The sequence below is a fragment of the Carassius carassius genome, chromosome 27 (assembly GCF_963082965.1).
Source record: "Carassius carassius chromosome 27, fCarCar2.1, whole genome shotgun sequence".
Lineage (NCBI taxonomy): Eukaryota > Metazoa > Chordata > Actinopteri > Cypriniformes > Cyprinidae > Carassius > Carassius carassius.
The window spans coordinates 9665359-9689020 of NC_081781.1; the positions used below are offsets into that span (position 1 = coordinate 9665359).

At 37.8% G+C, this 23662-nt stretch overlaps 1 protein-coding gene across 5 annotated transcripts in view; it reads left to right on the top strand.

The window, feature by feature from the left end:
- Window positions 1-307: 307 nt before the first annotated feature.
- Window positions 308-23662, top strand: part of rock2b (rho-associated, coiled-coil containing protein kinase 2b) — a 29281-nt gene continuing 5926 nt past the window's right edge. For 3 of the 5 annotated variants that reach the window (XR_009424173.1, XR_009424174.1, XM_059512572.1), the window contains exons 1-27: window positions 308-919; window positions 4536-4617; window positions 5035-5135; window positions 5898-6035; window positions 6600-6860; window positions 7222-7366; window positions 7463-7601; window positions 10200-10291; window positions 13063-13225; window positions 14212-14296; window positions 14637-14725; window positions 14919-14967; window positions 15064-15199; window positions 15549-15640; window positions 16412-16658; window positions 17706-17812; window positions 17999-18158; window positions 18608-18768; window positions 18942-19126; window positions 19350-19419; window positions 19541-19644; window positions 21718-21904; window positions 22046-22139; window positions 22243-22337; window positions 22449-22631; window positions 22731-22902; window positions 23388-23588. Coding sequence is in view for 3 of the 5 variants with exons in the window: in XM_059512572.1 (XP_059368555.1) it covers window positions 821-919; window positions 4536-4617; window positions 5035-5135; window positions 5898-6035; window positions 6600-6860; window positions 7222-7366; window positions 7463-7601; window positions 10200-10291; window positions 13063-13225; window positions 14212-14296; window positions 14637-14725; window positions 14919-14967; window positions 15064-15199; window positions 15549-15640; window positions 16412-16658; window positions 17706-17812; window positions 17999-18158; window positions 18608-18768; window positions 18942-19126; window positions 19350-19419; window positions 19541-19644; window positions 21718-21904; window positions 22046-22139; window positions 22243-22337; window positions 22449-22631; window positions 22731-22902; window positions 23388-23588 (3637 nt within the window). In the remaining 2 variants the exon portion in view is untranslated. The remainder of the gene's footprint in view (window positions 920-4535; window positions 4618-5034; window positions 5136-5897; window positions 6036-6599; window positions 6861-7221; window positions 7367-7462; window positions 7602-10199; window positions 10292-13062; window positions 13226-14211; window positions 14297-14636; window positions 14726-14918; window positions 14968-15063; window positions 15200-15548; window positions 15641-16411; window positions 16659-17705; window positions 17813-17998; window positions 18159-18607; window positions 18769-18941; window positions 19127-19349; window positions 19420-19540; window positions 19645-21717; window positions 21905-22045; window positions 22140-22242; window positions 22338-22448; window positions 22632-22730; window positions 22903-23387; window positions 23589-23662) is intronic. The other 2 variants (XM_059512573.1, XM_059512574.1) reach the window with 2 other exon arrangements.

Sequence of the window (23662 nt, forward strand, 5' to 3'; positions counted from 1 at the left end):
TTAGTATATATTATTATTAGTATATATTAATATATATATATATATATATATATATATATATATATATATATTAGTAACGGTGCTCACTGCAGAGATCTTTGTCACAATTATAATCATCAGAACACAGCATTTGAGTGCTGAATTACACCACAGTACATTTACGAAACGCATATGAAAGAAGTCGACTTTAATAAAGTTATTTGTGCCATCATAAATAGGCTGCATGTAATCGTCTAAATATATCTAGTGTAGTATATGGGATCGTATTTAGAGAGTGACGCTCGGCTGGTAAAAGCGATGGCTGAGATAAGATCCGAAGAATTCCAGCGGCCGCAAGGGAGGGACGCGCCGCAACAAAGAAACACGCCGTCCACATTTACATACATGTACTCATACTCCTCTCTGCTTCGTCTACACAGAAATAACAAGGGTGAGGAAGAACGAGAGTGTGTTTTTCAACATAGACCATACACGGAAGGGTTTTCTCCTGAAAGTTTTGATCCGTCGCGGGAGAGACACTCGGTTTCCTGAACGCGTGGGTCTAACCTTTGATCAGTGCTGGCACAAGCGCCGCGCGCGGAACGCCGCTGTCATTTAAACAGGGGACAAGACTCAAAACTACTGTAGCCCATTCCGTTTATTTATGCCGTGTATAAAGTCTTTGGCTAAAGAATTCATTCATCCAGAACCGGTGAACTTCGAGAGGCGTCGCGTTGAGTTACGACAGGTAGTGACAAGTTTGACTCAGATGTTTGAAGTCTCACAATCGCGGCTCTCTGTCTGATGTCTACCGGGACCTTCACAACACCGAGCTACCGCGATGTCGACCGGAGCAGGAAAGAGACTAGAGAAGCGGGTGAGAATACTGGAGTCACTCATCAGGGACCAACGATCACCGCTGAATTTGGAGAGTTTGCTGGTAAGGTTATGGGAAAATGGGATGCCTTCTGGGATGTAGACCTTCTAACTAAAATGCATATCTGGGAGGTTTTGTGTAGTCAGAAGTTTGAGTAATTAACCCAATATTAATTAAAATATATTTAAAAAAAGACAAACATTATTAGACACATCTTGGCCAACATTTGTCACGGGAGTCCTCCAGACATTTATTTAGTCAACATTAATGAGTGGATTAAATTACTAAAATTAGCTTGCATCTCCAGTAGCAATCGCAGGAACAAATAGTGCATGTTCATTCAAAATATGATTAGGCTGCCTATTACATGTGTAGACCTACATTAATTTAAAAAAAAAAAAAGATGTGGAGCATGTAAATTATTATTATTATTTTTTGAATAAATACCAGCATATCACGCATAATAGAAAAGGAATGCAGCTTTAAATCATTAAAGACATACCAACGTTTCAAAAAGGAGGAACAAGGTCCATTTGTAAATCAAATTAATATAATTACAAAACACTAGTCATATGTACTTATTTTTTAATTATCCAAATGACCTATGTAATCCACACTGGCTGTTGCAAAGGAAGTTGAAAGTTTGCTTGTATTTTATGTTTGTTTATGTTTTAATATTAATAATTCCGGAAAGCTCTTCCTTCACATATAGGTTGTACAACACAAAACAAAACTGAATTATATGTTGAAGGTGTAAACAAATGACTGGATGTTTGTCCCAGAGGATTGCGGTAATGTCCCTGTGTATTATCTCCGATCAGTGTGTTATCAACACATCCTCCTCCACAGTAATATTGCTGTCTTTTGATGGTAATATTTTCCCCAAAAACAGCACTTTATTATTGTCCAGGCTTAAAGCACCAGGCTTCACTTATTTTACATAAAGCACATATCATCAGAAGGCAGAAAGTATAATTTTACGAAATGTATGTTTATTCAATGGGTTAAGGTGAAACGTGAGGACATGTCAAGCACGCTTTACAGGGTGGTAATGTCTAAAATGTGTGCTCCTATTGTCTCTTCCCATCAAAGACAGAATATCTTACATTATTACACAATATTCTCCTCAGCAGAAATAAAACCTCATTCCAGACAAGAACTGCATTTTTGAGCAAGAATGAAAGTTGGCACACCCTACCTTCTCTGGCTGCTTCTTTACTGTTCAATAGGCCTCAGCTGTCTGTGTATGGCATTATTAGTCAATTCACATATACTTTTATTTATAGCATCTTACAGTACACTTACAGTACAAGGAAGTTTCTGGATTTAAGTGACTTGCTCAAGGGCACAATGGTGACAGTTCATACAATGACTTGTTCCTTTATATAGTAGCTCTTGTGTGTTCAGAATTTTCTCCTCATTAATACAATTTTACACCTTAAGCAACAAATAGTAGTATTTTTCTGTAGATACAAAGATGTGCCTTTTATAGCGGTTCCAAAAAGTGGTTTTATTTTACATGGAGTAGGTCGCCTCAGGGGGCAGCCATTTTAAGATCACATGGCCAGCTGAATACTTCTCATTTTGTCTTAATAAGGCCCCTATTATTGTGCACTTTATGTATGCAGAAATGTAATGCATTGCTGCAATGTCATTGGTACATGAATACTTTTTTTGGGCAAATACTACACCCACAGTAGAAGTCCAAGACAACTGCATTATCAGCCAGTTTGAGAGCAGCTTTAATTAAAATGATTAATAAACATATTTTAAAATAAATAATTTGGCACAAACATTCAGACATATTTATAAAGACAAACCCTTTTATAACTCCGTTGGAAAATTAGATAATAGCGTTGCATGCTGACCTGTTCCATTAATGGGAAATGATAGCTATCTATGAACAAACCCTGGAGGTATTGGGTGATGTATTTTTGGTGTGTGTGTGTGTGTGTGTGTGTGCATGTCATGCTCTGGCTATGGGAGGCCCAGGGAAAGACCTAACTAAATCCCGGCTGGTTCATTCCACAGCACGTTTACTTAGAAACATCCACTCACTACCTCAGCTGCTTAGCCATGAATGCTAAGTCAACTCTCAGTAACAGAGTTGAAAATATACACAGCCTATGTTGAGTTGCATTTCATTCCTCTTTTATCCAGAGGATTACATCCTGTCTTCATCCAAGTCATGCTTGCCAGACAGAGCTCCATTTAAGTTCATGATATTGACATTACAAACCCCGTTCTGATACTCAAGTCATGTTACTGTGGTGTTTATTGTGATATTTTGTGATGCAACTGAACTATGGAAAAAAATTTTTTATAATGAGTCTCATGACTAATGTTCTTTAATTTATAATATTGGATGCAGACTCATTGTATCCTGCTGCATTGCTACCAAGGGAAATGTCTTACAGGAAGCTGAGGTCACATCCTTCAATTGAGGAGAGAGATAGCTGACACCAGCTTCCTCTGAGTGTGTGTTTGCGTTTTTTTAAAAGCTGTGTTGTGGACTGACTCCTAGTGCAAGGAAAACAGGATTCTGTCATTGTTGATTGTCTATGTATGTGTTTTGGCCTGTATGCGAGTGCCTATTTGTGCTAAGGAAACAAAGTTCACCTAACACACCTTGCAAACTTAAAAGTTTTGAAGGTATATAACCAAAGCTGCATTTATTTAATAAAAAAATGCAGGAATAAATAATAATGTTATGAAATATTATTACAATTTAAAATAACTATTTTCTATTTAATGTATTTTAAATTGTAATTTACACCTGTGATGGCTGAATTTTCAGCAGCCATTATTCCAGTCTTCTGTGTCACACGATCCTTCAGAAATCATTCTAATGCTGTTTTGCTGCTCACAAAACGTTTTTATTATTATCAGTGTTGAGAACAGTTTTGCCTAATATTTTTTAGAAACCATGATTTTTCAGGATTCTTTGATAAAAAGTTCAAAAGCACAGCACATATTTGAAGTAGAAATCTTTTTTCACATTAAGTGTCTTTACTGTCAATTGAATGCATCCTATTTGAATAAAAAAAAATATATTTATAAAAAAAATTGCATATATGGCCAGATAAGGACATTTTTATCAACTGGGTTGAAACTCTGTCACATTACCACTGTGCTCTTCAACTGTCCTAACTGTGGACCCCTGGTTAGCTGTTTTTCTTGTTCCAGCTTCAGCAAAACACTGTTATTAACCTTTTATGTTGGGCCAACTAGTTTATGATGTTGGCTCGGCCAAATGGAAGTGTTTGGGCTGGATATGTTGGGGGTGGGGGCAAGTGTGTCTTCTATGTATAGCTCTGCAGTGTCACTGTGTGTGTTTGGAGGGGTGTGTGAGGTAATTTCCAAGCTCATCCAGTGTTATTCATATCATTAATTTCCTAAAGTCAATTATAAAAATACAGTTACTTCATTCTAATGCCTAATCCCACTCCTAAATCTCTTCTTTCGGTTTATATCCAAAGTTAAATAACACAACAGGACTGTCTGTCAGAGTGGACTAAGATCTGGGATTAGAGGAGAGAAATAAAGTCTCTCTGATGTCATTTTTGGCTGTGTGAATAAAGAGAAAAGCCAAATGTAGAAATCACTGTGTATTTGAGATTATAAAAACTATATCTTTAAATGTTTTTTAAATTATTCTTTTTGCTCTTGTCTTGTGCAGGATTCAGTAACTGCTCTGGCCCTTGATCTGAATCATCCCGCGCTAAGAAAGAACAAAAATATAGATTCCTTCTTAAACAGATGTAAGTCTCAGGAAGTACAAAGATTATTACATTTATTGTATTTGCATGTTTTTTTTGTGTGTGTGTGTTTTCTTTTTTTTGCTGAATTGAGCTTTATGAATTAATATTGTCAGTAATTATAGAACGTTATCTCAGTAACTTATTGCTTAATTGTTTTTCTGGAATATATAATGATAAAAAAATACTGTACATTGCTATATTGTGATAGATCAATATATGGATATATTAATACACATCCAAATCCTACTGTCAGCTTTGACAAAATGTAGCTTACATAAAAACGTTAATTAAATAACTGAGGGATTTTTGTGCCCTGATACATTTTTGTAAATGAACATAATGTAAATGTGTTTGTTAATTAATTATTAAATGATAAAATGTATTTATGTAATAATATGCATTGTATAATCTCTCTAGATGAAAAATCAGTGAGTTGCCTCAGGGAACTACAGGTAAAGCTAGATGATTTTGACAGAGTCAAGCTGATTGGTCGTGGAGCATTTGGCGCAGTGCAGCTGGTGAGTGGGTGTGTGTTTATGTGAGAGTCTGCCCATGTTATCTGCTGTTTGTCTTCAGGCATAGCCTTTTCTCTCTGGGTGTGTGTTAAAGGATACGTTAATTTTCAAATAAAAATTTCCTGATAATTTATTCACACCCATGTCATCCAAGATGTTTACTTCTTTCTTTCTTCAGTCAAAAAGAAATGAAGGTTTTTTAGAAAATGACTGAACATTTCACTAGATAAAACCCTTATTCCTCGGCCGGTATCGTGTAGAGCCCTTTGAAGCTGCACTGAAACTGTCATTTTGACCTTCAACCATTTGGTAGCTGTTGAAGTCCAGTATAAGAATAATAATCCTGGAATGTTTTAATCAAAAACCTTAATTTCTTTTCGACTGAAGATGTAAATTTTTTGGATGACATGGGGGTGAGTAAATTATCAGGAAATTTTTATTTGAATGTAAACTAATACTTCATTGCCAGTGAGGCTTGTACGCACATGTTCTGCCTGCTCCTACTTACCTGCAACAACACAGAGCGTGCATGCTTTTAAATTTTTGATAGGCACATATTGTCTTATTCTTTTAATTTCACACTTGTAACTCAAAATATTTAAGTCAGTGTTTATAAATTATTATCTATGGTAGAGCATTATGTGTTTCTTGGAATCAGCTATATATACATTAAACACTTGTTTGCATTAACATTTCAGAATGTGTGTAGTTTAATTAAGGGTTAATGTGGATATTTATGATGTTAATGCACATATGTGCTTGTAGGTACGACACAAAGTATCCCAACAAGTGTATGCCATGAAGCAGCTCAGCAAGTTTGAGATGGTCAAGCGCTCTGACTCCGCCTTCTTCTGGGAGGAGCGTGACATCATGGCATTCTCCAAGAGTCCCTGGATAGTTCAGGTGGGATTCACTTTCACATATAGATATGCATTTGTTGTACTGAACTGCATCTATATCTGGCTTTAATAATAAATAAAAAAAGAATCTAGAGTGCATACAAGGACACTGTTAAAAGATTAAATCATTGGTAAGTAAATAAATACCTCTAGGGATGTCAAAATGACCAGTACTTTAATATTAAGTTGATAATAAAATAAAATGAAAATAAATGCAAACCGAGTGCTTTCAGGTGGTTGTGTTTGAATGCTTGCACCTCACAGCATGCTGTATGTCCTAACCTAATGTAATTAGGCAAGAAAAGAAATGTCAGATCTGCTCAACATAATTGCTGCTGTAATGTTGATTTGTTCATAATATTAATTAACAAAAATGTGGTCATTATAATGGACCGTTATCTTTAATAATAATTACTCTGAAAAACCTTAAGAATTAATTGGGAAAATACTTGAAGACAACATGTCCCTTTTTTATTTGTATGTTGTGAAATTACACTGTATTGCTATCGACTGCTAAAATGTTGGTATTGTGACACCTGTTCTCCTCACTCTCTCTCGGTCCACATAGCTGTGCTGTGCATTCCAAGATGAGAAGTACCTTTATTTGGTGATGGAGTTCATGCCCGGTGGAGACCTGGTGACTCTGACCAGCAACTATGACATCCCAGAAGAGTGGGCTCGATTCTACACGGCAGAAGTGGTGCTGGCACTGGATGCCATCCATTCTCTGGGCTTCATTCACAGAGACATCAAACCAGACAACATGCTGCTCGACCGCAACGGACACCTGAAACTCGCTGACTTTGGCACATGCATGAAGATGGACTCGGTGTGTTTTGGGTTGTGTGATAGGTCCCTATGATGTGTGTGTGTGTTTGTGTAACTGTGTTTCAAATTTTATGCAAGATTGCAATTAGTTTGTCACAAATCATAGTGTATTAGAACAAGAAACCTAGTTTAAACCATTAGATTTGCATTTAGACTGCAGAAATCCCCCATGCTAAGGTAATATGTAAGTGCTGCCATCTTCTGGTTAGATCATGTAGTGCAGCGTGAATTATGATAACCTGTCAATGGATTTAAAAGGGCTATTTTTCCCAGTTTAATATGCACAGACAACATAGCAACATTGGTTTAACCAGTATATATAATAGTTATATTTGTGTATATGCATCTGTATTTGTGTTTAGTCCGGTATGGTCCGCTGTGACACTGCTGTCGGGACCCCTGATTACATTTCCCCAGAGATTTTGATGTCTCAAGGAGGAACGGGTTACTATGGCCGGGAGTGTGACTGGTGGTCTGTTGGAGTTTTCATATATGAGCTGCTAGTGGGTGAGTAGCACCAGCTTCATCTGTATCCTCCAATATCCTGTGATGTCATCTCACTGTTCTTACAATCCTATATTAACCCTCTGTGGATGTGGACAGGTGACACGCCGTTTTATGCAGAGTCCCTGGTGGGCACCTACGGAAAGATCATGGATCACAAAAACAGCTTAACTTTCCCAGATGATATTGAAATGTCAAAGGAGGCCAAAGACCTCATCTGTGCCTTTCTGTCTGACAGGTGAGAGGGAGAAATTCATTAGACATTAGACTTTTACTGCCCTGAGATGTGACGTCAAAAGCAATAATGATGAATAAAATAACGTTCCATTCAAGTTGAAATGATGCTTAACTTTATTGCAAAACAATAATGACTTAACCATAAGTAGAATAAAAATAGTTATACTGAAATAGGTTTACTTTTAATATTATTTTGTTTGTTTTGGTTTTGATTATTGTTATTATCATATAAAATATGGACTACTGTTCAAATCTGTAGGGGTCAGCAAGGAGAACTTATATTGATCAAAGGTGCAATATTAGAAATTTATAATAATTTATAATAATATATATAATTGTTTATATGTAATTTGCTAAAGAATCCCGAGGGAAAAATGTATCAGTTTCCACAAGAATATTAGGCAGCGCAACGGTTTACAACGTTGATAATAATATGAAATCAGCATATTAGAAATAATTCCTGAAGGATCATGTGTCAAGACTGGAGTAACAGCTGCTGAAATTTCAGCTTTGCAAACACAGAAATAAAATGTATATATATATAAACAGACAACAGTTAAAATATATTTATATATATATATATCTATATACACTCACCTAAAGGATTATTAGGAACACCTGTTCAATTTCTCATTAATGCAATTATCTAATCAACCAATAACATGGCATTTGCTTCAATGCATTTAGGGGTGTGGTCCTGGTCAAGACAATCTCCTGAACTCCAAACTGAATGTCAGAATGGGAAAGGAAAGGTGATTTAAGCAATTTTGAGCGTGGCATGGTTGTTGGTGTCAGACGGGCCGGTCTGAGTATTTCACAATCTGCTCAGTTACTGGGATTTTCACGCACAACCATTTCTAGGGTTTACAAAGAATGGTGTGAAAAGGGAAAAACATCCAGTATGTGGCAGTCCTGTGGGCGAAAATGCCTTGTTGATGCTAGAGGTCAGAGGAGAATGGGCTGACTGAATCAAGCTTATAGAAGAGCAACTTTGACTGAAATAACCACTCGTTACAACCGAGGTATGCAGCAAAGCATTTGTGAAGCCACAACACGCACAACCTTGAGGCGGATGGGCTACAACAGCAGTACCCCACCAGGTACCACTCATCTCCACTAAAATAGGAAAAAGAGGCTACAATTTGCACGAGCTCACCAAATTTGGACAGTTGAAGACCGGAAAAATGTTTTGGTCTGATGAGTCGGTTTCTGTTGAGACATTCATTACATTATGCATTTAGCTGATGCTTTTATCCAAAGCGACTTACAATTGCTATATATGTCAGAGGTTGCACGCCTCTGGAGAAACTAAGTGTCTTGCTCAGGGACACATTGGTGTCTCACAGTGGATTCAAAGCCGGGTCTCTCACACCAAAGGCATGTGTCTTATCCACTGCCCCATCAACACCCTAGATAGTAGAGTCAGAATTTGGCGTAAACAGAATGAGAACATGGATCCATCATGCCTTGTTACCACTGTGCAGGCTGGTGGTGGTGGTGTGATGGTGAGGGGGATGTTTTCTAATGCCATCGTTTTGGGCATCGTTTAAATGCCATGGCCTACCTGAGCATTGTTTCTGACCATGTCCATCCCTTTATGACCACCATGTACCCATCCTCTGATGGCTACTTCCAGCAGGATAATGCACCATGTCACAAAGCTCGAATCATTTCAAATGGGTTTCTTGAACATGACAATGAGTTCACTGTACTAAAATGGGCCAGTCACCAGATCTCAACCCAATAGAGCATCTTTGGGATGTGGTGGAATGAGAGCTTCGTGCCCTGGATGTGCATCCCACAAATCTCCATCAACTGCAAGATGCTATCCTATCAATATGGGCCAACATTTCTAAAGAATGCTTTTAGCACCTTGTTGAATCAATGCCACGTAGAATTAGTATGGTGTTCCTAATAATCCTTTAGGTGAGTGTATATCACTATTACTGTATTATTGATACAGTAAATTCAGCCTTAAAGAGCATAAGAGGCTGCTTTAACAAACAATAAAAAAATCTTATCGACCCAGTTTTTCAAATTGTAGTATTCATTTTATGCTTTTAATAGCCAAAAATCAGTCACTGGTAAAACTTCAACTTTATGTTCCAATGCTTCTACTGCATTTCTTTTTTTAATGCCAGGTCACTCTTTCAGCCTTTCACCTTTAATCTGTTTTCCAATAACTCTTTTTTTCCCCCAATCTTTTTCTCCTCCTCTCACGTGCACACACATATGAACATTCCTGATCAAATACCCAGAGAGGGGTTTAAGTTGTCATGTAAAAGCACAACACACACACACACACACACACCCCTCCCTTTGCATTCTAGCTACAGGAATGTCCCACATGTGGCAGTCCAAACTGCTGCAACCCTCTGATCTATATGCAAGGAATGGGAGGAGAACGACCGTTCCTTATTTTTTTGATGTTGCTGTGTGTGTCGCTTTCCCTCCTCAACTCATCCATGCTCTGCTGTTTCCCATCAGCCACTCGCTGTTGGAAGTTCCAGACACACACACACAATCTTCACTTAACGGATTAGTGAGCGTGGTTGTGGTTCTCTGTTTGGTTTGCTGACCAGTGTTTTGTTATGTTCAGGGAGGTGAGGCTTGGCCGGACTGGAGTGGATGAAATAAAATGTCACCCCTTCTTCAAGAACGATCAGTGGACCTTCGACACCATACGAGACAGTAAGCCACTGAGTGTGAGTGTGGCTGATCATGTGATCATGACTTGTGAATGTCATGATCATTCATGATAATTATAGCCAATTAAGTAATTATCACTATTAAGTCAATATTACTAACTTAATATAACATTACAGTATGCATGTGCAGAATGATAACGGTTTACAGCAGATGTATTAAATGAAGTCTTGCATCGGTTCATGTCTTGAGTCGTTCATATATGCTCAAATTATGAATTTGGGGTTTTGAAGTACAGCTTTTAAGCTGAATGAAATTGCTGCTCAGATTTTTTCCAGGCAAACATTCACTTCACACCCTCATGCTGTGCTTCAGGGAAAGCTATTTCAGTCATGCCATCATAGTCTTGAATTAATTTTGTACTGAATCTTTTTTTGTTCTTTGTGGTTTCTACCCACTGACTGTTTTATTGATTTATAATGATACAGTAACTAAAACAATTTACTTGTTTAGATGTGTTAGGCTTATTAACCATAATTTATCTTCACTTAGTCGATGTATATTTCTGCATGAAGTTTATAGGGATAGTTCACCCAAAAATGTAAATTCTGTCTTTAATTACTCCCCCTCATGTCGTTCCAAACCAGTAAGACCTTCATGCATCTTTGGAACACAGATTAAGATATTTCTGATGAAATTCATTCTGATGAAACGCAACACAACTGAAATGTTCAAAGACCAAAAATTTTTTATCACGGACTTCAGTAAAATAGTCAATTTTACAGGGTTCAACTTTTAATTTTATGAAGCTATGAGAATACTTTTTTGTGTGCAAAGAAAACAAAAATAACTTTATTTAACAATTCTTCTCAATTCTTTAATTCTGATTATCGCATGCATGAGTTGTTAACATGAAGTGGAAGCAAGTGCATGCATCATTGTACTCTCCACAACGGTGGTGCGCCATAGCAGACGGGATGAGGAGGAGAAGAATTGTTGAATAAAGTCGTTATTTTTGTTTTCTTTGAGAACAAGAAGTGTTCTCATAGCTTCATAAAATTACGGTTGAACCACTGATGTCACATGGACTATTTTACCAATTTCATTGCTACGTTTCTGGACCTGGGAATATTTCAGTTGTGTTGCTGTCTTTGAAGGGTCAGAGAGCTCTTGGATGTCATCAGAAATATCTTAATCTGTGTTCCAAAGATGAACAATGGTTTTACGAGTTCGGAAAAACAAGAGGGTAAGTAATTAATGACTGAATTTTCATTTCTGGGTGAACTATCTCTTTAATTATGTGATGTGATAAAACTGCAATGAGTGCTGTTACACTTTTTACTGTTTTATGCCATTAATACTTTATTTTTGTTAGTTTTATTTTGTTCTGTAACATTGCTCTCTGTTGTGTTGTGCTGTGCTGTGCTCGTGTCGGGGTTGTGGTGTTTGGGACAGGGTTACAGGGTTATGGGGCTGGTTTCAGTAAGGGTGGAACCCAGCATTTGGCCCGTACACAGTTACTAATGAGAGAAGAGCCTCAAAACCACAGAGTTGGACTCGTTTTCTGCTCCTCTCTCTATCCCTCGCTCCAGTGATGCCCAAATGCACATTTCTATCTAGCTTTCTCTCTGACTCCATAGTAGTCTGTTATTAGCGGTGATATCAAGGAGGATTCTGGGAAACAACTGCATCTATATATCTGTTTGATGCAGTGTTGCCATATAGCAACGTATCATTATCTCTCATTTTCTTGCAATTCAGAATAAAATACAACAGATTTTGCTGTTGGATTTTCTCTTCAAGACTGTTTTTCTTGCATCAATGATGACAAAATTTATTTAGTTAATTTTTTATAAGTTTAGTAGATGTTTATTGTCTAAATTGACTTATGTCTGAATTGGTTTTACACTATATTGAAAAAATATGGATGTAAATTGCAGTAATGCATTTCCTCACTGAGAAATGTATAGATCAGTGCTATCAGAGACATTACTGCAGTTATTTATTTATTTATTTAGAATTACTTGAATTAATAGATTTAGAACTGTTTATGCATTAAAGGGATAGTTCACTCAAAAATGAAAATGCTGTCATTAATTACTCACCCTCTTGTCGTTCCAAACCTGTAAGACCTTTGTTCGGAAAACAAATTAAGATCTGTTTGATAAAATCCAAGAGCTCCTTCATAGACAGCAACACAACTAGGACAGAAAGGTTGTAAGGACATCGGTAAAATAGTCCATTTGAGAATACTTTCTGTGCACAGAGATAACAAAAATAACAACTTTATTCTACAATTTCTCCTCTTCCATGTCAGTCAGGCTTCTTGTAGCTTCATATCATTACATTGACTATTTTAACAATGTCCTTACTACCTTTCTGGGCCTTAAACATGGTTTCTCTGTTGCTGTCTATGCAGGGTCAGAAAGCTCTGCAACATCTCTGTCTGTTTTTGTTTGGCTGTGGAGAGTTTGAATGCAGCCCATCCCCATTAGATGTTTGACACATGTTCTCCCAGCATGCTCAGCACGTTCGCTCCAGAGGCAGGGAGTGTTTTGGATGTGTATGTGAGCGTGAGTGTGTGTGAGCACAGTAGGTAGTGAGTAAGCACCGGCCAGCTTGGCAAGTCATACATGCCACTCCTCCCATCAGTACAGTGTCTGCTTTGTGTGCTACACACACTGAGCCTTTCACTGTGAGACTCTCTCACACACACAAGCAGTCAAACAGGGCACACTATTTTTGCTCAAATCTTTTACAATATTCTCTCAACCCCCTCCTCTCTCTCTCTCTCTCTGCCTCTCTCTGTCTCTCAGCCATGGCTCCAGTGGTGCCAGAGCTGAGTAGCGATATTGACACCAGTAACTTTGATGAAGATATAAAGGATGATCCATTAGGAACCGAGACCTTTGCCCCTCCCCGGGCCTTCACAGGAAATCAGCTACCATTTGTGGGCTTCACATATTTCAGGGAGGACCAGTAAGTTTGAAAATGTGATTTTTTTTTGTGTGTGTTTGACGATGGATTCTGACAGTAGAAGGGGGGCTAGTGAAATTTTGTGTTATAATGTCAAATATTGTCATATTTTATTACAAATATGTTTTATTTCATCTTACGTAATTGATTTGTTGCATAATATGGCAATGTAATATAATTGACGTGTGTGGAAAAAGGATTCGAAGAGTCCCAACAGGGTTCCCACACATTTTGGCCCATGAATTTCCATGACTTTAACAGGCACTCAACCATTTCTAGCATATGAAATATTTTTGAGCTGAGCATACCTAAAAAATAATATATTCAATTGATTTCCATGAGGTTTTTGTTGTTGTTGTTGTTTATGATGGATATTATACATTTTTTTATTTAATGTGTTTGTTACTGTAAAAAAAAAAATGTTTTCCATTTTCAATCTTTTCTAAATCAACATCTACAGTGAAAAGAGATAAATATTGAAAAAGGTGAAGACTGAGACCGAAGGAGTTAAAATCCATATTTCAGACACTGTAGCACTGTTTGACTTACAGATAAACACTACAGAGCTGTAAAATGACTGCAAGCTTCTGTTATTGATTGATAGAGACAGGATGTACAGTATTTTTGCATGATTTTGGTAACCATGAATGAGTGCCATACTTGTTCCATCACATTTCCCTCATTTTTTCCTTATCCTTTAACTGTGCCTCCCTCGCTTTCTTAGTTTCTCCAGTGTGGCTGAGTGAAGCCACATGGGCCACTGGCTGAGACTGGCTGGAGACTGAATAGTTGCTTTGAGATTTTCTTTCTTTCATTTCCTCTCTCCTCCTTGTTCCCTCTCTCTTTCTAACTTATTCTCCAAACTGTCTTTTTCATCTTGAATTAATTTATGAAAGCTCAAAGTGTGTTGCTGCAGAGTAAACAAGGACCAAGCTTGCTGAGAAGAGTGGAACTTTTTCCATAATGCTCTTTCTATCTCTCTTTTTCAGACTATTGAACCGAAACAATAATTGTTCAGAAGAGGACTCTAATGCTGATAGTGTCAATGAGGATCATAACTTAAACCAGGCAGAGGTGCATTTATTTTTAAATATTATTACTTTTCTTTTTTATGTTGATAAAGGGGTACTTGAGCCTTACTGATAGAGCTGTGAGTGTACATAAGGCAAAAAGTGTGGGGAATATGGCTCTATAATAGCGGGTGGCACAAAATTAGCACTTAGATCTCTAAAATAGATGCTTTTATGACTTGGTCTGCAGCAGAATTTACCCCAGCCGTTTGGTGCCGTTACTCAACATAATTGGAGTGTTTCTCCACATTCTTTAGATAATTGCTGCTTTTAATAGAATGGGAAAACAACTGGCATCAGTTTTTTTTGTTGACTTTTCACATGTGTTTTGTGAATGTTCCCAGTCCAGCGACCTGCAAACAAGGCTGAAAAAGTTGGAAGAAAAAGTCAAACATGAGATGCTAGCAAAGGAGGAACTGGAAAATAAATGCAGGTACAAATACTCATAAACATGCAGTTGGATCCAAATGAGAAAATTATTTCAGTTTCATGCCATGTTTATTTTTTCTTTAAATTACATTTTTGTGACCTCAGATTTTGGACCCCACTGTAATTCTGTTCATATTCATACATATAGCAAATTCAAAACGCTTGCAACAAATTTAATCTGAATTGTGTCATAATAGAACAGCAAATCAGCGACTAGAGAAGTTGTCCAAAGAACTTGAAGAAGAAGTAAGACACAATTTTACATTGCACTCACCCAAAAAAGGCTTTTGGTTCAAACCGTTCAGAAAAAAAGTGCAGCTTCTTGTTTCTCTCTTGTTGCAGGTGAATGTGAGACAGGCGGTGGAAGACTCTCTGAGGGAACTGGAGAAAGAGAAAGCTTTACTAAAGCACCAGCGTTCTGCGAGCATACGAAAGGCTGGCCAAGAAACGGACAGAAAGCGTCTGCTTGAGAATGAGGGTGAGAACATTACAAACACACTTGATAGACCCTCAACAATGACATTAAATTAAAAACAGTGACTACATTGTGTATTCACAAGGAGCGGGAAAAAAAAATCTATTCACGAAGACATCCATATTGGATCAATCTTTAGGTGCAGCTTATGTGCAGCTTTTGGTTGTTCAAAATGTTCTGAAATTGGTTCCTTTAATGCACAATATTTTTGCTGACATTCTTGATTCAACGAAGCACTGGCCCAAAATTTCTACCCGATTTGCTCCGTATTAGCCTCTCCCATATAGAAAGTATTAGTTATGCTCTGCTGATGTTGTGATGTTAACATATTTTCCATTTCTCTCTCTTGCAGTGAGCAGCCTGAAAGAGCAGTTAGCCGAACTGAAGAAGAAGACCCAGAACTCTCATATCTCTGCCGAGAAGAACATTCACCTGGAAAGACAGGTGGGTCCCTGAGCAAAACTTTATCAAACCATTAACCTCAGAACAATAACTATATAACAAATAGCCTAAAGATAAACTGATAAACCTTTTGATCAGGTTTTAGGACATTTACCAATTTAAAGCAGCAAAAAATGGCTATAGAAAAGAAAACATTAAACTTACTGAGGTTTGTGCTTAATGCTAAAGTAGTTAATTTTCCAATGTAAAAATACTTTCTCCTATCACAGCCCAATATATTTTTCATATTTACAAGAAAAAACTTTTTATAAGTATAAAAGCCTTTTTAAATAAGTTTAAAAAATTTTTTTTATAAATATAAAATTATACAAATATTTGTTATTAAAGTACCCTAAGTGAAGAAATCCGCTATTGGAACAAAATGCTGTTGAATTCTAGTCAACAACTGTATATATATTCATATACAGTTCTGAAGCCCTAAAATAATTTTAGCATAAACTACCGATCACAAGTTTTTAAAGGAATTGATCATTTTAGTCAATAAAGATTTAAATTGACAGTTCTGTCTAAAGTGACAGTAAATACAGGAATAATAACCCTAATGTCTATTACATTTCTATTAAATTTCAAATAAATGCTGTTCTTTTAAACATCAAAGAATTCTGGAAATAAACGCAGTCTTGAAGAGCATAAGAGACTTCTTTCTAAAACATGACAAAAATCTTACTAACCCCAAACTTCTGAACAGTTTCGTAAATTAGTTTTGGTTTTAAGGATATAGTAAAAGTACAAAAGAGATTGTGATGTCTTTAGTTGGAGGAGTTGAATGCTAAGCACAAGGCTGAGGTGGAGGAGTGCGAGCGGCTGAAGAAAGCCCAGGGCGAGGCTTTGAGACAGTCCCAGCAGCTGGAGGTCTCTCTCAGGGAGCTTCAGGAGCGTCTGGCCCAGCTGGAGAGCAGCCGGCTGGGTCTGGAACAGGAGAGACTGAGTCTGCAAACCTCACTGGAGGTGGAGAAGCGAGAGCGAAGCCTCGGCTCAGAGACCATCAATGACCTACAAGGTGAGTGCATTGCATGTGTGTCTATGCCTGTTTCTGTTCATCACCCAGATGTAGCTGTGAGTTCGCATCTACCAAGCTTCCTAGAAGGAGACTGTGTTACATTCTAGGGATCACACTTGTGTGCAGGTCTGTGTGAGTGAGTGAGTGAAAGCAAATATTTATGTGTGAGTGTGTAGGTGTCAGCTCCTCGCTGAAGGACACACTGGGCTCTTGTCTGCTGGGCTGGGCAGTGTTGTTGTGTTGGGGTGGAGCTGCCCGCAGCGAGTGTAAACATGAATAGAGCGTTATTTTAAGGTCAGAGGCAGGTAGCTGACGTTGTGTCGCTGGACAGAGAAAAACAGGCAAACAAGAAATCTCTCTTCGTATTTTCAGTTTTGATCTATTGTTTTCATGTGTGTTTTTTTTTTATCTCCTGAGAGATTATTATTATTATTTCACTTAAATAACAGATTTAACTACTTTAAAACTTACTATGCCTTCATTTATTTTTGCTACTTTTCAGATGCCTTTTATGTAAGGATTTTGTTTTATTGGTCTGTAACCCAGACTAAGACTTCAATTTTAAAATATGAAAACTCCAAGCTAAACAAATAGTTAAATATAAATATAAAATTTAATTATTGTAAATTTTTCTCAAATTACAACTGTCCCTCATTCTTTTCCACCATGACAAATGGTTTTGCCAGGATTGTGATAAAATATGCAGTAGATATGAAGAAAACAAAGAAAAGTCAAGGTCATTTGTCATATTATTTTAATTATATATATATATATATATATATATATATATATATATATATATATATATATATATATATATATAAATAAACAAAAAGCAAGAGTTTGAAGTGTTTTATGAGTATATTTATATTCTAAAGGACCACAGGGCCAAATGTGCCTATAGAAGAAACCTATTTATGGTTTTTATGGTTTGAGATTTAACATTAAAATTAAGCTGAATTCCTGACCTTAGCTTCATTCTTGTGATTTTGTCTGGCTGTCTTTCTTTCAATTTCATTTTTATTTCTATGTTTCTTCCATTTTCAGGACGTGTCTCTGGACTGGAAAACGAGTTAAAGCACGTAAAGAGTTCTTTATCAAAGACTGAAGCAGAGAAAAGACAGTTACAGGAGGATCTTACTGCCCAGGAAAAGGTGTGTGTGTGTGTGTGTGTGTGTGTGTGTGTGTGTGTGTGTGTGTGTGTGTGTGTGTGTATGCATGTGCGTGTGCGTATGTGTTTTACTGAGAGACTAAATGACTCACATTCTCAGCATATGATGTGTGTGTGGTATTGTGTATTATTTTGAACCACATATTAATGTTGTCTCCTTCACCCACAGGAGAAGAGCAATCAGGAGATCGATCTCTCTTTTAAACTCAAAGCCATTCAGCAGAGTCTAGAGCAGGAGGAGGCAGAGCATAAAGCCACTAAAGCCAGATTGGCTGACAACAACAAAATCAACCAATCCATTGAGGAGGCCAAGTCTGAGGCCCTGAAAGGTGAAATTACACAGTTGCCTCTGATTTAAAAACTCTAAAAACGTGTACAAATTTCACTACAAATGAAAACAAAATTACAAAGTGGGGCTCGGTTAAGAGTGGAAAAAAAATTTGTGGTTATCTCAGTTACCCGTTCGTTTACTTTGGGGATGGTTCTTAGTTCCCTCTCTTAAAATTATCCTGTAATAAATATAAAACTGTTACTCAAAAGAAAATTTAATAAACAGAAAACTTGCCTGTCACCAGAATCTTGCCTGTCAAGATTTACATGATTCTTTTGGAAGAGTACGCGCATTACCCCTGTGTGAAAAAAATGTTTTCCTCATTCCAAAATGACTTTTCCATTTCTTTATTTTTTTTGGTCTAGCTGAGTAAATCTTTCCAAAGTCTGTAGTACAAGCCTATGGCTCGTTCTCCGTTGGGTTATGTTGTGTGTGTTTGTGTGACAGATATGGAACATAAGCTGCTGGAAGAAAGATCTGCCAAGCAACAGTTGGAAAACAGACTGATGCAGCTGGAGAAGGAAAACTCAGTATTAGACTGTGACTACAAGCAAGCCAAACATGAGCTTCAGGAGCTCCGCTCGCTCAAAGAAAAACTCACTGAGGAGGTACACCTGCATATTTTTGTTGTTTTTAACATATTTTTTGCACTTCAACACTATTTGTGGCACATATTTCTGCATGAAACTTAAAATAAAAGGCATTTTAAAATTACATAAATGCATCACATGGTGTGTGGAGAGTCCAAGATTAAATCCAGTCTTTTGTGTGTGTGTGACAGGTAGAGGTGCTGAGTGTGCGTGTGCAGCAGGAGACTCAGAAGAAGACTCTGTTTCAGGCAGATCTCAATGTACAGAGGCAGGAGGTCAGCACCCTGCGCTCATCGGAGAAACAGCTCAAACAAGAACTTAATCATCTGCTGGAGCTCAAACTCAGCCTGGAGAAACAAAATCAAGAACTACGCAGGTGAGTCAGGCTTCATGATGGAGGAGATATAAATTACAATGATATTGTTCTTCTGTGCCATTGTGTTGTGAACGTCCTTATTCTCATAGAATTAGAATGATGAATAAAACTGGGTTATCGTTATAGTTATAGCTAAACTTACAAAGTGAAACACTAATAAGCATAATGTTACATAGCACACATATATTGTGCATACAATTAAAAGCTCTCTTTGTCCACTCAGGGAGAGAGAAGAAGCTGACCAACAACTGAAAGAGCTGAAGGACCAGTTGGAGTCAGAGCAGTACTTCACAGTATGTCTGACAAGCTTTAACATATTTTGTCAGTGAATGTGTGGAGGGCTGTCTTTTGATTGGTTCGTGTATCTGTGCACTCATATTTGTTTTAAATTGAAAATGTTTTCCTTGATTTCAGAAACTGTATAAGACTCAGATTCGAGAGCTGAAGGAGGAGAGTGATGAAAAGGGTAAACTCTACACAGACGCTCAGCAGAGAATAGAGGACCTGCAGGAAGAGAGGTTTGTATTTCCACACAAGTATTTGTTTTTGAGACAGGATAGCAGGACATATGATAAGGACTGGACTTTTTTTATAAACTGCTCTACGTAGTTATTTTCAATTGACACTATCACCTGTAATCGTGAACCATCAGATAGATATATCTGTGCAGAACTCATGTAATGACCAAAACGGTGTTTCTTAACAAGTAACTTTTAGTTTCAACAGCTTCAGCCAATAGGGGGCCAAATGTAACAAAATGTAGTGTAACGTTTTAATAAAATTGAAAAATGAAAATGTGAGTTTAATGGCTTTTCGTCTTTGGCTTTAGGCTTTGAAGCCATCTGTTTGCTCTTGTATTCCACATCATAGGCAGAGCGCCTCCTAGTAGTACAGAGGATGAACAACATAGTTGTTCAATATAGCTATAGTCTCGCGTAGCGAGGCCTTCAGACTGACGGCTGAAGGTCTGGAATCCTTGGCAGCTTTCATTGGCCAAGGCCCGCCCATGTGGCCGTTTTACCAACATGTCAGACAACCAATCACAGGTCGTTTCATTCAGCAACAAGTTTCGTGGTGTAGAAATTTTGCCACAATAACAGACCGGTGTGTAAAACTCTTGGACATATTTTAAAGATTATATGCTGCAAACTTTAAATATTTGACACACTTTTGAATATCCAGCGTTTAGTTGTTCTTGATAAGTGCTCATTGTCACAGTTGTAAACTCGATGGCTTTCTTCTTTTGTGAGGGGGTTTGGCGCAAACAACATTTTTGTTTCCAGGCGGAACGTTAAAGAACGCGACACGCACGTCTCCCAGTAATCCTGGAAATCAAGGGAAGTTGTGGCCTAATGGTTAGAGAGTTTGACTCCTGGTTGTTGGTTCAAATCTCGGGCTGGCAATACCATGACTTAGGTGCCCTTGAGCAAGGCACTGAACCCCCAACTGCTCCCCGGGCGCCGCAGCATAAATGGCTGCCCACTGCTCTGGGTGTGTGTTCACGGTGTGTGTGTGTTCACTGCTCTGTGTGTGTGCACTTTGGATGGGTTAAATGCAGAGCACAAATTCTGAGTATGGGTCACCATACTTGGCTGAATGTCGCGTCACTTTCACTTTTTTTCTATGTAAATTCCCTACCGTAAATATATTAAAACTTAATTTTTGATTAGTAATACATTGCTAAGAGAGCCTGTCCTCCAACAAAAAACGACCATATAGGTAGTTTATAGCATTTATTACGACCTATATTTACGTTTTAAAGTTAAGCACCCTCTAGCGGGCGTAAAAATAATGACAGGATCTTGTTGCATCTGTCGTCATGAAATGACGTAAAACGTCATTACCAATCAAAACGCACGTTTATTTAAATGCAATGTGTGGGCTTTTTACACCGATCTCACAGTATTTCCTACATATTTTACTAGGTGGCTTATTTGTTCGAATGACCACACCTAACCCCACCCCTAAACCTAACCCCTTTACAGAAATCATGCTAAATTATGATTTATTGAGCATATACATTTTCGTGCACGTCCGTTCCCTGGGATCGAACCCATGATTACATGATTACATATCAACGTATAACGCAATAATCTACCAACTGAGCTACACAAAACGCAAACCAGAGTGAAAATAAAAGAGTATAAAACATTAATATGAAAACGACCTTTTGCCGATAGGGGCGCAATAGTAGTATACGCTCTGATGGGTCGCATTTCAGAGATTTGGACAAACGACCTACACGAGTGTATTGGTTGGAGGACACGTTGTGCTAAGAACTTAATTCGGACAGCTTTCAGGGCGATTTTTCTCATTATTCCAATTTTTTTACCCTCAGATTCCAGATTTTCAAATAGTTCTATTTTGGCCAAATATTATCCTATCCTAACAAACAATACATCAATAGAAAACTTATTTATTATGTATAATAAATGTATAATTATGCTTAAATCTCTATTTTCTCAAATCAAAAAAATGTCAATTAGTGCAAGGCTAGTAAGGTAAATAGAACAGATAACAATATCTATGCTTGCATCTTTGTTTACCAAATTCCTGTTAATGTACAAATTGGTTCATGTGTGTTTTGGTAGGGACTCATTAGCAACACAGCTAGAGGCAAGCCTGACAAAGGCAGACTCTGAAGAGTTGGCTCGCACCATCGCTGAGGAGCAATACTCAGAACTGGAGAAAGAAAAGATCATGAAGGAGCTGGAGGTCAAAGACATGATCGCCAGACATCGGCAAGAACTCAGCGAAAAGGACAATACCATCAGCTCTGTGAGTATAAGAGCGATTATAAGAATGTATTTAATTTATAAATATATCATAAAATATCAGAAGTAATAACTTGTCTGAACACACCAACATACACTTTAATTAATATTATGTAATTTTTTTTAATATTTTACCTAATGCAAGCTGGAGGAATCGAACCGCACACTGACTGTGGATGTTGGCAACCTGGCTAATGAAAAAGAAGAGCTCAACAATCAGCTCAAACACCTCCAGCATAGTGAGTAGGCTGCTGAATGCCAGTTAATATTATAATAATATGAATGAATTTGATGTTATAATGTTCATATATGGGCTTAACATTTATAAATGTGTATATACAGAGCTGGAGAAGGCCAGAGAAGAAGAAAAACAGAGGAAATCTTTGATCCTGTCCTTCGAGAAGCAAATACAGTCTGAGCGAACCCTCAAGATTCAGGTGTGTTTGGCTTATTTTAATCAAGATACATGTTACATCGTTGTTCTCATAGTTTAAAATAGCTGTTATTAGCATGCCTCGGGTAAATTATATCAGATGTTTGTATTGTAGGCTGTAAACAAGCTGGCTGAAGTTATGAAGAAGACTGATGTCAGAACACCGCAAGGCAACACCTTTGATGTCCGCAGGAAGGAGAAGGAGAACAGACAGCTCCAGTTGCAGCTCCGCACCGAGAAAGATAAACTCAACAACACCATCATCAAATACCAGAAAGAAATGGACGAAATGCAGGCTGTAAGTGACATTAAAAGCATACATTTAAAGGAAATGTAACCACCAGGAGACCTTGCCAATATTCTGCATGAATGTATAAATCTGTTGTTCTGTTTGCAGACGTTAGCAGAGGAGTCTCAGGTGCGACTGGAGATGCAGATGGCCCTGGACAGTAAAGACAGTGATATTGAGCGTCTGCGCTGTCAGATCACTTCTCTGAGCATCCATTCTCTGGAAACCAGCAGCATCAGCAGCACCGGCAATGACCTGGACGGTGATGACGCTTATCCAGGTAACTATCCAGCTTATGACCCATCAAGCACAGAACCGTATAATGTGGTAATTCATGCCATAATTGATGACCACTTTTTAATTCATTTTGAGCAATAAAAAATGTTGCAACCACAAATCATTCTATAATAATATATAAGCATAGAATATAACAAATCAAAAACTGTTTTCAAAGAAGCACTCGCTATACTTTCTTAAACTTAAAAACACCTGGCATATCTATCTATCTATCTATCTATCTATCTATCTATCTATCTATCTATCTATATTAGGGATATCCACTGACTCTACAACACATAATCAATACATAACTGCCACTATTTTTCTCTTTTACCTGTTCTCCATTTCACTCTCTAGCTATCTTTTTTGTTGACTTCTTTTTAATGTTACTTTCTTCCCCTGGTCAAAATGGCATACTAGATTTATGCATCTTCTCCTTCTTTTGCTTCACTCTTCTTACACTCCTTCCCACTCTCACCGCTGTAGTGCGCATCACACACTCACACACCTCGGAGTCTATGTCCTTCACATACCAACGAAGCTCCAAGTCAGTGTGTATTGATACCCGGCCATGCCGGATCGTTCCTCGGTTCTCCTCCGACTCCGAGGAAGAGGAGGATGAGGAAGTCGAGTGGGAGCAAAGGCCCGCCCTCACATACGAGAAGCCTACTGACCAAGAGTGTGCAGGTGACCCTGCACGGAAACAAATCCGTATGATACTGCCGCTTGCTCTCCTTTACCTTCCTTCAGTGTGGAGTTCA